We start from the raw sequence: 16,167 nt of genomic DNA on the forward strand, positions 1-16,167 counted from the left end.
ATGGCTGGCAAGCTAAGAGAGTTACAGCTATCAGCAGGTGACTACTGCATAAAATTCACCACAAAGAAATCAGGTAACAAGAACTCATTCCCTGGAAAGAAAAAGGCAACAATGTATCCAGGTTTGCAGGTGGAGCTTCCACCCACGCAAGCTGCCTGCATTGCAAGATGTCCCAGCAGCTTCAACTGACCTCTGCAGAAGGTCTGGCTGAAGTGAAGTGGAGCACCAACTGAGCAAGGAAGAGCTCAGGCTACAAACCAACAAGTCTGGCTTTAACATTCATGCAACATAAGACTGTTGGGTCAAGGTTATGAGTGGAGCTAACTGGAGAAGGCAGTAGTAAATCCTTACAGTTGGTGATTTGGGTCAGCAAATGAATCCGAGACAGCCCTGAACAGTCTTTCAGAGGTAACACCAGCTGACAGGATAATAGAAGCTGCGGTACGGGATACACCAGCAAACCCCAGAAATACAGGTGCTGCAGGTCCCAGCCCTGAGCTCCCTCTAACAACAGGTTCTCTTCCATTCCCAGGTGCCAGGGGAGTCATTTGAGGGGGTAAGTAATAAAAGGGCTAGGGAAGGCAGCACACAACACCCCAGATTTGCAGAGCTCCAACAGCATTTCTTGCTTTGGCATCAGCACTGCCCAAGAAGGCAATGCTGCCTCTTGAGTTGAGTCAACTCCAGGCATTGTCATGGCATTTACTCAGAGTGTGTAACTCCTGCCAAAGCTTGGCTAACTGCTTTGAGCCAGCTCAAGTATCTTAGTACCTACTGCACTTTTTACCCATAAAATAAGTCTCTTACTGTGCATTCAGTATGGAAGCTCAGAAGAGCACACTGAAGACAGGGTTAAACCTGTTGTTACCATTGACAAATTTCATCTGTCCCAAAATGCCCACCTGCCAAGAGTTCCTCCCCACGCAAAACTGGCCAGGTGTAATACAATAAAAATAAGAAGTGTTTTTACTATCCTGTTTTCCTGAAGTAAGTTTTTGATACAAGCATTAGGGCAGTTGTTGTGTCTTGTATCCTGATTTTAAAATAGTTCGTGGCTAAAGACAGGTCAGGCACTCAGCTCCAGGGCAACACAGCAACATTAACATTACTCTTGTGTCAGATAACTGGTGATATTTGTTATTATGACACGACAGATCCCCTATTTAAAACAGAAAATACCTTCTCTAGTACTGCCCTCTTTGGAAGTAAGGGAAAGAAAACATTCTCTAAAAATAGAGAGTTGAGTCAAAGCCAAGGACTATAGCAGAGAAGAGGCGCAAGAAAAGTGAGGCAAAGGCAGGCTTCTACTTGGGGACAATTTTTGCAGGAGAAGGAGCTCTGTACATACTTTATGCAGCCACAGGGGAATGTTTTCTAAGTTGTTCTGGGACGGTTGCTTCTGCTGCACAGCTGCCCAGCAATAGGAGTCCACATAAGCAGCTTGTCGCCAGGAGAAGGAGCTGGGTGCAAAACAGCTTATCTGAGCACCTGGGAAAACAAAGCAAAAGTTATCACATCCTCAGAAGGTGAAAAAAAATAAAATCAAGTTTAGGAAGAAAAGCTCACACTCAAGATTTCGTGGTATCCAAAGCTATTAGGTTAAGCGATCGAATGAAGCACAACAGCTCTGCAGGGAAGAAAGTCACTGAATTCCCACTGCACTCAAAGGGCTAAACTCCCACAGGGACTCTCTGATGTCTCCTAAGTGTTGAGACAGTATATTGGAAGTATCTGTCTTTTAGGCCTATTTTCTTTAGTTTTGGGGGGAACGTGACCTCCAAGACCTGTCTCTCTCACTTGCACTTAACTCAGGTTGGCCAAAGGGGACCCAGCAGATATAAAGTGTGACCAGACAAGGCTGGTTTCCCAATGAAACAGCCACCATCACATACCATCATGCCACTGTGTTTCCCAAATGCACAACCTACCGCTGACACGTTTATTGAAACAAGACCTCAAACACCATTCCCGCAGCCTAGCAGTCCTTGCAATGATGCAAGGGCAAGTTTGGCCCAGGGCGCTGCCTCTTACTTCTTCTGCCTCTGAGCCCACACATGAGTTTTGAGGGGTTCAAGTTACTCATGTGAAAATAAGGATTTCCTCATCTAACTTCTGGCAGAGCAATCGTGGCCTCCAGACACCTCCAAAGGGTGCCAGACCCCTCCTCACCAGCGCAGTGATGTGCTATGCCCAGGATCAGGTGTACCACCATCATCCCCACTCACTCTCAGCACCTCTCCAGGTGCTCAGGAGCTTCAGATTAAGATCAGGGCATTAACTGACAGCAAGAGCAGCTATTTAGCCAGCCTCAGCCTTAGGGTCAAATTCTGCTCTGACCAGCTACAGGCACCAGTTGAGTCCTACTGCAGCATACCTCAATGAGGAAGAGTGGTTATTGGATGTGGAGTATCAGCAGCTCCTTGGACGAGAGCTAGTAAAACAGGACGAGGGGTTTTGATCTTCTTTCTGAAGCTTTGGTAGTGAAAGCAAAGAAACCCATACGTTTCCAGCAGGCTGTCCTAGATGTTGAAACAGGACAGCTGTTTCACCAAACGATTACACAAAGTGGAGATGGCTCTTCCATGAATATCCCACTTCAAAGAGCAACCTCCAATGCTTCCTCCAACACAACACCAATATCAAAAGAGCAAGAGGGGGGAAATATTGCTACTTTTTTTTCTTATTATATTCATCAAAATTAGTGCTAATGGCATTGCTGTGTGTTTTATAGGGGAAAAGTATTTTGTATAAGATTGTATCATTCGTGCCTTTTTGCTAGTTTAGCTTGTACAGAATAATAACTTCTTTTGTAACAGGAGCCGACCACATTTGCCTTGTAACTTGTACAGCCTTTTTACAACGTAGCATAGTCACGGAGCACTATGAATAAAAGCATTTCCTTATGAGTCACTATTATAATTATTTCTAAGGCTGTAGTATCATAAGGACATGGTTTGACCCATCACAAGCCTCCCTTATGGAAAACAAATTACTGTTTATCAGACCAGAGCTCATGTGATTTAGCAAAGTTGGCACCAGACAAACACTTGCATTCTCCCAAAGCTTTGGGAGTTTCTGCTTTCCAGAGAATTTCCATTAGATGTAGAAGTTCAAGAAATAATACACTGCAGGGGGGAAAAAAAAAGAAAAAAAAAAAGAAAATAAAAAAGCAGGCAAGTGGAGTGTCTGTACTCCACTGGATAGGGACCATTTATGCTCTGCTCTCACCCCTTAACAAACCTCCTGCTGCTGGCTGTGCCTGGTGTGAAGCAGCAAACAAGTGACCCTTTCAAAGGGCGAGCAATAGGAGTGTTCAGAAAGATGCTTTGTCCTATTCATGTCTGTGTGTCTGCAACAAGAAACACATTCCATGTGTTCATTCTCGTTAATGGGTTGGAAACCACTGAAAGTGATGGAGTGTTTGAATTGGTGAGGAAGAAGGCAGCCAGCCTCCTCCTCCAAAGAGTTCTGTGCACGGCTTCATACCAGGATAGCTACAGCAGTGCCAGTGGTGCAGCAGAGCATTGAACCCGGCTCCTCTGATCTCTGGGGTTTCAGCAGGGACCTTTGGCAACTTGACTTGGGAGCCAAGCAGATAGAGCTCGACATCAAGTAGAAGCTGGGGACACTCCAATTATTGCACTGGGTTTTAATTAACTTATCGCAGTCTTGGTTGTAAACACTTGTTAATGTAAATTACAACTTTGCACTAACCATGGTAATGTTTAGGCTTGAGTGGAGAGGTTGTCTTTGTGCATAATCTACACAGAACATAGATTATTAAATGCATCAGAAATGGTCACAATTTTCCATCTTTTTTTCCCTCCTTCTCCCCTCCAAAGGGGTAATAGCAATAAATCTATACAGATAATTAACTTTATGTTGGGCTATTCTGGAGGAAGTGAAAAAGAAAATCTGTAATTTTTATTACAAGAGGAATTAGGCAAAGGGCCAAACACCTTCCACAGACCCACTGTGCACACATGCATGCACAGGGCTAGTTTATGAAAGGCTAATGGTCCTCTGCTATCAAAGGAACAGCCTCCTGGCTTGGTGACATGAAGCCATTCCCCGTCCTTTGTTCCCACAAGTAATACAAGGGGAAAAGAAAAGCAGCAGCCAAGTCCATAACAACAACAGGGAGCTAAAATACACAGTGAGAAGGATGAGGAATAACAAACTACTGCATTCTTTAAGCAGTTGTCACAACAGGCTTTGGCCAAGTTATCATTACACTTGCCAATGCACTTATTTTTTTAATCATGCCCTGGTAGTAAATCAACTTTGGAGAGAGAGTGATGGGGATTTGACTTACACTTTTGCAAACAAATGAGGATTAAAAAATAGCACTTACTACAGTTGCCCTGAAGAGAGACCACCCGAAAGAGCTGCAGAAACTTAAGGCAGCAACAGGTGTGCAGCCACGTATGATGAAAACTCACTTTTACAAGGGCACTAAGATTATCAGATGGAGTCGGTCGCTGATGGCAGGAATTACTTGCAGGCACGCAGCTGAGTGCAGAGTACAAGCCTGAGTCACCGCAGCCAGCGAGCAGCAAGGCCGAGCTGTCACCCCACCCAGCTGCGGCACGTCTCCGTGTGTGCTCTGCCAACAAGCCCCAGCTATCTCCACCGTGAATCCTACCAGGGGAATCCTTTTCTTCTGCAACTGGCTCTTCCGCAGCTCCTATACAGCACTGTAAAAACTGGCATGGGGCTGCCTACGGGTGGAGGTCCTGTGCCCTGGTAACACCTTTTCATCCACTTTGCCTAAGTCTTGCAAGCTCATTTGGGAAGGATCTGTCATCAGGTGTCAGAAAGAAGATGACCCAATCCCAGCTGGGACTTCTCAGAGTTGAGAATTGCCCAGAGTTGAGAGTTGCCCAGAGAAGTTGTAGCTGCCCCCTCCCTGGCCGTGTTTAAGGCCAAGTTGGATGAGGCTTTGAGCAACCTGGTCTAGTGGAAGGTGTCCCTGCCTGTGGCAGGGGGGCTGGAACTAGATGATCTTTAAGGTCCTTTCCAACCCAAACCATTCTGTGATTCTATGAGATGCAAGCAGTGGGCCTACTCCGGCTCCTTCTGCCCAAACGGAGGTCGAAATTTTGGTATTGATGCTAAATGAGCAGGATACAAGTCACTTCTGTGATTCCCACCCTAATGCCCCTGTAGATGCTTTCCAAAAAAGAAACCTACCTACAAAAAAAAACCTCCCAGCATCCCAAGGAAAATCTCAAATCTGAAGGAGAGCGTCCCTGTTCAGCACCCAGCTGCTTTGCTGGGGTGCAAGGCAGGATGAGCAGAGGGCTCAGCATCCTCTGGCTGCATCCCTTACCAGAGAGCACAAAGCCAGCAAGCTGGACTGGTTTCCTCCCCAGAGCTTCAACACCCCTCTTCTGGCTTCAACATCTAATTAAGAAACTACAACTAACAGAGGGTACTTCCAAGAATCAATGTTAATCATATGCTAAAGTATTTTTCCTGAACCAGGATCAGGTGGTTGTAGGTGACAAGATTAAACCTTCAGTAAGTAATTATCTGGTTTCTAATATACTGCAATCACTGGAAAAAGATTTGCATAAGCTCGGATGAAAACCTAGCCATTAATTACTACTATAATCTTCCACAAGGCAAAATGAACTAGCCACAATACCCAAACACTTGATTTTATCTAGCAAGGATTATCCACGTCAGCAGCCACTAAAGAACAACCCACAAACAAGAAAATCAAGGCACACATACACAACGTACAGACTGCCAGGTACCATCCAACACACATCCTCCACTCCAACATTTAAAAAGATTTTAAAATATGAAAAAAAGATGTCCCGATGCATGCCAAAGAAGAAGCAACTGTATGTGTGGGTGTACACACACGCATTAAGAGCAGAGCAGAAGGAATGATTTTATTACATTTACAGATGCTTCTCATGGACCAAGGTGGCAGGTTGGGTGAAAGAGAACAGACATTATGTTTAAGAAGAAAGTATGGAGAGACACAAATCGGTGCAGTGGAGAAAAGAACCTGTTCCCTGATGTTTACTTTGGCAATGGAGTAGCAGCAGAACATAAGGCTCAGGCGATGCAACGTTCAAGTGGAGTGGGTCAGAGGAGCCAGCAAGCATCTTTCCCTCTCCACGGGACTGCCAGTTATCCCTCAGAGAAGTCTCAAAATCATGCAGTGGGAAAACAGCTGGGTGTTTATCAAGTGTTGCCTTCAGAGTGATGGGTTTTTTATACATGAGAAAAACTTGTGAATGAAATTCCCACCAGTGAGATCTAAGGAAAACACAAAAAAGTTTCCCTTCATCTGAAGGAGAAACATCTCAAAACAGTAGTGATGACCATCTGGCTCCACTGCCAATATGGGTGCTACCCCAAATCTCAGGCAACACCAGAGGGCCATGACGCTTTTTAAATTAATTCTGGCACCAAAAGCAGCTTACCATCCTTTCCATAGGAAATGTAAACCTGGCTCTGCAGAAGTTAGTTAAACAGAAAAAAATCTCCTCACCAACAGCTGAAGATGTTCACCCAAAGACAATTTATACTTGACATTAAAGTAAATGTTTTTACAAGTTTGTCCTGGCTCCCCAGGCAAGCCTGTCCCTGTTGCTGGTAACTTCTGCTATTTACTGAGCGCTCCTTATACGCCAAGGAGCAGCACAGCGTACACTGCTCTTCTCTGGGGTCTGCACCTCTCATGGCAGATGCTTGGAAGTTCACAGTTTGGCTGGCTGCTCCACACTGATGCTACTTGCACACTTGTTGACTTAGTCCTGTCATTAATGCCCCGGGTTTCAGAGCATCCTGCTGAACTAAATGCAAGGTGTGCAAACGTCAACTGTTAGCATACAGCCTGCTTCAGCGTCACTCAGAGATGTTTTTCGAGCTCTCAGCCAGCAACTGCCATAGCAGTAGTCTTTGGCCTAATTACACCCAGCTTAACTTCAGCCCCCAGCTCTTACGGAAGTCACAAGATAGAATTATTTCCCAAAAGCCTCCCCAGCAACTTGTGAACGTGAAGGGAGAGGGACATCAGCAGGGAGGGCCAGCGAGGGGGTAGCAGGAGAGGAAAGGAGCCTAATTCAAGAGTTAAGACTATTTTTTTTTTATTTGTTGTGATTTAGTCTCACAATTGGTTTTGTTTTCCTTTCTATACATTTGATTCTCATGACTGTTTGAGAAACATGATTAACCTGTATAGAGAGATACAGGCTCAGCTGGACATGCACTGCTGCCCCCATGGCATCTACAGAAGCTGTTGGGATGCGGCACCCAGAGTTCCCCACTAACACCCTTCACCCTGTGTTTTCTGCTGGCCAAAGCACCTCAAATCCCACAGGCAGCCAACTGGGGGGATGGGAACTAAAACAAACAAATTAGGGAAAAAAACCTTCCCAGAAATTAGGTGGAAATTGTGCACGGCAAGCAAGGATTGTCACCAGTGGGAAAGCCCAAAGTGGTCAGTGGGGACATTAACCCCGTGGTGTGTAGAGCACAGGGAAAGGCTCCACTTGCCCACCTTCAAGCACACTCCAACATGATAAGATGCATCAGTGGGAAATAAGACTTTTTTAGTGCAGCAAATCTTCATTTTGAGATTCATGCAGATGCTGTGCATTGGTCCATGGCCAGGTGCTTCCTAACCCAGCACCCTGCCACAACTGACAAGCCAGTAGCACTACCCAGGCCTTCATGCTGATTATACCCAAGTTTCTTAAGTGTCTTTACTCAACACAGGATGGTTTCTGTGTCCTGGGAAGGTTTCCAAGGTGTTTTCTTATATTATAAAACAAACAGAGATGTTAAAACAAGAGGATACCAGCTGTGTATGAGCCATGCACAACCAACACCGAAACTGAACACGTAGTAAGGAATGCTGGTGGCCACCATGAGATTCCCTTCTTCTCCAGGTTGGATGGGGCTCTGAGCAACCTGGTCTAGTGGAAAGGTGTCCCTGCCCATGGCAGAGGGGTGGGAACTAGATGATCTTTAAGGCCCCTTCCAACCCAAACCATTCTATGATTCGATGATTCTCCCCTCTCCAGCTCCTTCCCTCCCTTCCAGCCATCACCTCCCACCCGATGCCACAGCGATTGCAGCCGGCACACGCTGCCCGCTGCACAGCGGTGCCCAAAAGCTGCTCTATACAGAAGGTCCAACAACATCATTTGGTGACAAGCAGCTGCTGGGCTGAAGCACATATGAGCAATTCCCAATTGCCTTCCTACAGGAAAAGATGCAAATATTTGATGTCGAGTGGACAGCTCTCACATCTGCTTTTCTTTCAGCTGCAACCCAAGCCAGACACTGATATTTTTCCCAGAACTAACTCAGAAACAAGCCTGTGCCAAAATGAAGCAGCTTGTTTCTATTTCCCCTCTGCTCAACTGACTGTACCTGCTTAGGGCTCCAGTACCCTGCTACGAGCACTACCTTGGGAATAAATATCTATGTTTTCAGCTAAGTTGTTTACAGTAAGAAAGCATATCTCACAATATACACACATACAGTTTAAAAACTGGAATCTCAATCCTGGCTCAAAGTTATTCTTATTAAAAACATGATCATGGAAAAATGACACAGATAAAATTCTATTAATTTGTGGCTCATAGATTGCTGAGGGTGCCCCTATCTTATTTTTTTTTCCTTTGTAAGAGGGATGGGTGATTGAGCTACATTTATATGGTTTCTGTTACCATACTGCCTTATCACCTGTAGTATATTTACCTGAAGAACTGCCAAATACTGTCAGGAAATAATATCAGGCTATAACATAAAAAATATAAGCATGCACAACACAATCCTCACCATCCTATTGTTATTTCCATTTTCAAGTAGCCAGTATAAAATTGTATAAAATTATACAAAATTGTATAAAACAAAGTCTAGCTGTACAGAGGTAACAGAAGCAGGATTTCAAGCAGCAAAGCTTCCCATGGCTGGCTGAGAACAGCTCAATCACAGCTAAGCACTACGAGAACCAGGTTAAAATCATCCCAAACCTGCAGTTGACCATGGGTTTCTAAAATATAGCCAAGAATAAACTTAGGTTAGTTCTCCTCCTGCCCCTGAAGGATGCCCAGGTGCGGTGCAGGCACTAACCCCAGGAGTTTCGGCAGCTGGGTTTTCCATTCCTCTAGCAAAGAAATCCTCTGCGATACCCAACTGGAATCTCATTTATTTCCTGAAACTTCTATCAAAACTAGAAGTTACTTGGCAGCTTCAGAAAAACTCCACAGCCTTCGTAAACATTTTAATCATTTTGCACAATAAACAGCAACCGCATGTAGGAGGAAAATTGCAGTTACCTGACACCGCACTGCAACGAAAGGGAAGCAGAGCAGGAAGGGAAGGTGACAGCTTGAGGTGCCAAGAGGATTTCAGGTGGGAAGAAGGCAATTATCCCAACAGAAATGGGAGCTGAGCATGCATTTTTGGAAGGGTGTTCAATTTTTGTACCCGGGGGCAGAGATGTTTCCATGCTGTGACTCACATACCGCTTTCACAACCAGTTCTGATCTTGAATTGCTCTTCTTCAGGTCTAAAATGGACCTTACCATTTTCGCTCAGTCTAGCACTCCTGAGCTTTTTCAAAGCACAATTACATCAGGAAGCATTTGGAACCAATCCTTGCTTTCTATTTTATTGCTGTCTGAACACTAGTTCACACAGAACGGGGCATATCCAGCCCCCAAGACCCTCTCTGTCCCCTAAAAAGCCTTAATGGGAACAGCTTCGGGATCTCCTGTAAGCAGCCACCCTGCTAAGCTGCAAGGACTGTGCAGGAAATAGGTGACAACCGTAACAGCAGTGCAGATGATGTAGTATCACTTTCTGTATGGAAACCACGTGGTGTAGTTACACTCACACCCGGGCGCCTGGCGTATTTCTCATACTTATTTTCATATTTCTTTCTCAAATAGAAGAGCTCGGTTTTAAACCCCATGTTTTCTTCTTACAGGTTCTCAGGATTATAAGCAAAATAAAGCACATGCAAGGTGTAGCACACATTTTAATTCTTGCTTTATGAATCTACTGCAGTCACAGATTCAATCTGAATTAGTTTGATATGGAAATATGTTACGTATAGCATGCACTGAGGGCCAAATGTTTGATTAGTGAAGATGAGAACTTAATTCATCCGAAAGAAAGGCACACTTTACCAAACTCTGCAGTTCAGCTGCGTGTTGGAGCTTTGCGTAAGGAAGGAAAATGAAAGAAATACTTCTGCAGAGCTCATAAAAGAAACCTTGATACACAGGCACTGTTTCAAACTGGAGAGGAGAAGAAGAAGAAAGAAGAACTAAGGGACCCATATACAAGCTAGTATATGGAAATGAAAGCCCTCTTTTCCATTGCTTTAAGAGGAAGAAATGTGCACACATCAGTAGCAGATCTAAAACTAAAAGCAGCAGGTTAGATTACAGAAATACTGCTGTATCCATCCAGTTCCTGATTGACCAGAGCAGCCACAGGGCCTGGATCTGGTCTTGGCATTCCCAGCCTGGCTGTCCTTGACTCCTCTGTGTGGTTATTGTAGGCTGCAGTGCTTTGGGTCAAAACCACATCTATTGCAACAGGTGTGTAGCTAGATGTAAATGCAGCAGTCTGAGGCATCTTATCTCTTATGCAGTCTGGTATCTGATTAAGGCTATTCATGATGTTTTTGCACAGATTCACCACTAATTCACAGTCCCATTCCAGCTTCCACTCTCTTGACATTCGCTTGACTCAAACCTAGATATGATCTACCTCAGGTATACAACACTGAATGCCAGTAAACAGGTACATGCAGTAAATCAAACTATTTCTGAAAGGGTGGAGGTCCTATGATTCACCCCTGTCTCAAAATGGACAGTACAGCTTATTCACCTTTGAAATCTTCATTCATATCACAGAATCACAGAATCACAGAATCACAGAATCACAGAATGGTTGGGGTTGTAAGGGGCCTCAGGAGATCATCTAGTCCAACCCCCTGCCAAAGCAGGTTCATCTAGAGCTTGTTGCACAGGGTCACATCCAGGTGGGTTTTGAATATCTCCAGAGAAGGAGACTCCACAGCCTCCCTGGGCAGCCTGTTCCAGTGCTCTGGCACCATCAAAGTAAAGAAGTTTTTCCTCATATTCAGATGGAACTTCCCATGTTTCAGTTTGTGCCTGTTGCCCCTTATCCTGTCACTGGGCACCACCAAGAAGAGTCTGGCCCCATCCCCTTGACACCCACCCCTAAGGTATTTGTAAGCATTGATAAGATCCCCCCTCAGTCTTCTCTTCTCCAGGCTGAACAGACCCAGATCCCTCAGCCTGTCCTCGTAAGAGAGATGCTCCACTCCTCTGATCATCTCTGTAGCTCTCTGCTGGATGCAGAGCAATTCTTATAAGCAAATAGATTTTATAAGTGGGCCCCCAAGTTACCAGTCCTTGTCATTTGGGTTTAAAAGTCTCCTCATCATTTCAGACTCTGAAAAGGGCTGGCTACTGGGCTGCTGCACACGCACTTCTGTAACTTGAGGATGGGGTATAAAAAAGATAGCAAAATAACTAGGAAACCTGGCCCTTCTCCTGTAAAGCATAGCTTCATCTACCCAGTCACACCAGTTGAACTGGAACAGTTGCAGCAGCGCAGCAGAGCAGGGGAAAGCTTTGGGGACACCTTCCACTGCCCACCCTGCCGCACACCCCAGCAGCAGGTGACCGGCCTCAACAGGTAACTGAGCCACGCACACCCAAACGCGGAGCTCGGAGACCCCTTTTCCTTGGCACCCATCCCTGACAGCTGCTGAATGACAGCGAGAGCTTATTGCAAACCACTCCGAGCGCCGGGAGCCGCAGCACACGGGCAGTTTTCGAGGCACAGCTCGGCAGGTCGAGCAGCGCTGGGAAACAAAGAGCGGCCCGGCTCCGTCGCCCTCCTGAACCCACACCCGCAGGAGAAGCTGCAGCAGCCCAGCTGCCAGGGCTCTTGCTCGGGAGGTGTTAGGGAATGACAGCGGTCAGGGAATGCCCCGAGGAGGAGAAGGAGGAGGGCATGGGGAAGGGCAGGAGAGGCCAGCCGGGATGCCCGGCATACCTGGGGAGGGTTGCATGGAGGCACCGCCTGATGCCAGGGATGCTCTCCAGGGCAGCTGCTCTCCCTCCGCGCTCTCCCCACGGCCCAAAGGCGCCTTTTCTCCTACCCCCGAGGGGAAACCCCTCCCGGCAGCTGCCAGCTGAGCCCCCACGGAGCGCTGCCCCCAGCCCGTATCCACGCCCCGGAGCTCCGCACCACTCCGCCGCCCCCCGCCCCGCCGAGCCCTTTGTCCGCCGCGGCAGGGGCCGGGGGCCGGGGCGGGGGCTGTCGGGAAGGCCGGTTACCGATGGAGACCTCCTGGGCGAAGGCGAGGGAGATGAGGAGCAGCGGCAGCCCCACGGCGATGCAGGTGACGATCTTGTCCAGCGCCAGCTCCAGCCGCAGCCCCTTGTAGCGCGTCTCCGGCGGCTCCTTCAGCAAGAAGTCGGAGAAGACATACTCGGTGGCGATGTGCGCGATGGCCATGGCGGGCTTGGCACGGCCCGGCACGGCTCGGCACGGCAAGGCCAGGCCCGGCACGGCTCGGCTCGGCTCGGCTCGGCTCCGCCCCCGCAGCCCGGCCCGGCCCCGCGCAGCTCCGCCCGGCGCGGGGGGGCTGTGCCCGGGTGCGGGCTGGGCCGGCCCCTCCGGGACGGAGCGGGGGCGGCAGGAGGTGGGGTCGTGGAGCCCCCCCTGCCCGGAGCAGGGGGCTGCGGGCCGTGCCAGGCCGGGCCCCTTGGGGTGTCCCCAAGGAGGGAGACGAAGCTGGTGAAGGGTCTGGAGCACAAGTCTTATGAGCAGCGGTTGAGGGAACTGGGGTTGTTTAGTCTGGAGAAAAGGAGGCTCAGGGGAGACCTTATCGCTCTCTATCACTACCTGAAAGGAGGTTGTAGCGAGGCGGGTGTCAGTCTCTTCTCCCAAGTAACAAGTGATAGGACGAGAGGAAACGGCCTCAAGTTGTGCCAGGGGAGGGTTAGATCGGATATCAGGAAACATTTCTTCACTGAAAGGGTTATCAAGCAGTGGAACAGGCTGCCCAGGGCAGTGGCGGAGTCACCATCCCTGGAGGTATTTAAAAGACGTGTGGATGTGGTGCTTAGGGACACGGTTTAGTGGTGGACTTGGCAGTGCTGGGTTAATGGTTGGACTCGATGATCTTAAAGGTCCTTTCCAACCGAAACGATTCTATGATTCTGGTACTGCGGTTTGCACCCATCGCCTGTGGTCCTCTCAGTAGGCACTGCTGAGAAGAGCCTGGCTCCGTCTGCACTACACCCCCATGAGGTGTTTGCACACATGGATAGGATCCCCCTGAGTCATCTCTTCTCCAGGCTGAACAGCCCCAGCTCTCTCCCCCCCACCTTGTCTGGCAGGTGCTCCAAGACCTTAATCCACCTAGCACCTTGTTCTGTGGCATTTCAAAGTGTTTGGTCACCACCGCCACATCTCAAGTCACTTTTTGTGGGAGTCAGTGGGGTGCCTTCACCTTTAATAACCCTTAATTAGTTTTCCCCCTTATATTTTTGCAGTTGCTTTCTGAACTTTTGTAAGCTTAGAGCATCCTCAGCCCCCTCAGGCCAGGAGTTACAGAGGTGAGTGTCCGCGCCGTGAGAGCCACCTCCTGTGCTGTGCTTTGCATGTAGTGCTCCCCTAGCTCATACTGCTTCTGCCAAAAGAGACAGATTGTTCCCTTCTCCACTCAACTCTCCCTTTATTAAACTTCCATCCTATCTGCTTTCAATTGTCCTCTCTATTTTTCCAAGCCTCAGTCCAAGGAAATCATTCCTCATATGGAAACTGATTCCCTTTCTTGTTCTTTCTGTGCAGTTTTTGTGCTGCTGTGTCCTCTCCTGGATGGGGCCGGAGGATGTGACTCACGCTGCATTCAAGATGCAGGTGCCCCAGACATTTATGTAATGGTACTAAGTTGTTTTCTGGTTTGCTCTGTTCTTAATTCCTACTGATTTCTAATATTCAGCGGCCTTTCTGCCCACTAAAAAGCATGTTAGCTAACGTTGTCATTAAACTATTACAAAAAAGATCCCATTTCTGGGTTGCTTATACAGTATGATGCACATAGGGCTAGGGTTGCTTTTTCCACAAGTACTACTGTAAATGTATCAGTACTAAATTTTATCTTTTTGTCACTCATTTTTCATGCTACATGTACTTATGATTGTCACTCAACTTGGTCACCCTTTTTCACATCACTTACAGAAAACAGTGAAGAGCAAGGGTCCTTGCAGCACCCCATGAGTGACTTCCACTGTGAAATCTGACCACTTATTTCTGTCTTTTGATCAGTTATTTAGCCTTTGTGTACCTTGTGGGCCCTTCCTCTCATCCCATGGTGATTTCATTTCCTTAAGAAGCTTTAACTAAGGACCTTCTCAAATGTCTTATGGAAATGTAGCAGGCTATATTCATTCAGGTCTCTTATCTACATGTTGAGTCCTTCAAAACCTCTCTGAGGCACAATTTTCTTTAAGAAAAAAAGAAGTATTGATCCTTCCGTGCTCTGTTTTGTTCCTTTGGCCACTTTTCTGGTTTTTTTTAGAACAGTTTCTACTGGCTTGCGTTATGTGGATGTCAGAGCTGCTTAATCCTCTGGAAAGTTTTGAAACGATCTCCCATTTGTCACCTTTTGAGCTTTTGGTGCTAGGATAGGTACCAACTGCTACCCAAGTTCTTAATCCAGATTCTTCATACTCGAGGGCCTGTAGTGCTCTCTGGAGAAGACGCCTGTCCTGGTGAATTGTCCTTTTTCTTCCTTTGTTCATTTTGTTGCTTTGCTCTCTGTTCCCGCATGTCCTTCAGCCCAACACACATGCTGTCGTTCAATGCAGGTGTTGAGGCATGGCTGGCTATGGGATGCCTGCACCAGGCAAGCAATGTCCAATGCAATGCTTTATGCTTTCTGTGATGCTTCACGCTCTCTCTGGCAGGCTGTGTCACCTGGGCAAGCAGCGGTGACATCCTAAGGCCCTGAGGACCTTTGAAGGCTTCGTTCCTGTTTCACAGCCGCCATCCAGCTGAGAAGCATGCCAGATGAAATGAACTGTGCCAGAAGGTTCATACAAATAACCAGATTTCTATCATTGTTGTAATCACTTTGGCTGGCTAGTTTCTACGGTCAAAATATATTTATGATTCTGTTTCTAAAAAGTCAGATGCATTAGCTACTCTAAAAGGAAAGTACCGAATAATTTCCTTTATTAACAGTTTAGGTGAAAGGCTTTAATTTTGTATGTATACAGAGAGTAAATGTTCTGCACAGACAGTGGTTTTGCACAGAACAGGAGACCTCAATTTTAATGTTTACAAAACAGAAAGATGAAAGGGCCTGGAGTATTTGATTTTTGTCAGCTCAAAGGGAAGATTTAGAGAAGGAGTCTGGAAGTGTTTATTGCTGTGGTGTGACTTCTATTTGGGCTCAATCCTGCAGTTCTACCTCATGTGTGTGCTCTTGAATGACTGAGGAAAACAAAGAATCAAGAAATAACTGAGAAACAGACAAGAAACTTCAACATATTGGTTAAACGGACATCAATCCAGGACACCATTAAGCTACAGTAAGAGTGATGGGCAGTAAAGTTTCCTACATTTGAGCATACTTCAAAATATGGCAGTGGAAATAATAAAATTAAAAAAACTCCAGCAACTTGAATTTACATTCAAAATCAAATTTGGATAAACAGTTTCACAGATGTGTTTGTTCTGGAGTTCCTCTGCAAGAGCTGTCGCTGATACGAGCAGGCAAGAGTGAGCACTATCATCTAATTAAAAATGAGCTATAAACATTCAAGTATCACTGAACATGGCCTGATTCTGCCTGTCTTCCTCACAGAGTGCAGAGATCAGCCTCCTGATGGCTTCATTACAGGTAGGGAGTGAGGTGCTACTCGGTGCAAAGAAGAGGTACAGAATCAGGACCACAACAAGCAGCAATTACAAAGTCGACTAACTTTCTCAGAGGTTGCTCAGGGCTAGATTTTTAAAGGGATTAACAAAAAGCAGTTAGAAACTAACAGCAGGGGCATTGCTGAACTCCGTCAGGTGCTGAAATATATTGATACGTCCCTAAATGCCTTTAAAAATCTGTCCCAAGTGCAC

The 16,167-nt window shown here is 46.7% G+C and overlaps 1 protein-coding gene across 1 annotated transcript in view; it reads right to left on the reverse strand.

The window, feature by feature from the left end:
* The window catches only part of PANX1 (pannexin 1), a 29,096-nt gene extending 16,556 nt beyond the window's left edge, over nucleotides 1–12,540 (reverse strand). The window contains exons 1-2 of the mRNA XM_068395156.1: nucleotides 12,360–12,540; nucleotides 1,349–1,488 (exon numbers count right to left, since the gene is read on the reverse strand). Of these exons, the coding sequence (XP_068251257.1) occupies nucleotides 1,349–1,488; nucleotides 12,360–12,540 (321 nt within the window). The remainder of the gene's footprint in view (nucleotides 1–1,348; nucleotides 1,489–12,359) is intronic.
* Between the last annotated feature and the right edge of the window lie 3,627 nt (nucleotides 12,541–16,167).

The sequence above is a fragment of the Nyctibius grandis genome, chromosome 2 (assembly GCF_013368605.1).
Source record: "Nyctibius grandis isolate bNycGra1 chromosome 2, bNycGra1.pri, whole genome shotgun sequence".
In the NCBI taxonomy this organism is placed as follows: domain Eukaryota; kingdom Metazoa; phylum Chordata; class Aves; order Nyctibiiformes; family Nyctibiidae; genus Nyctibius; species Nyctibius grandis.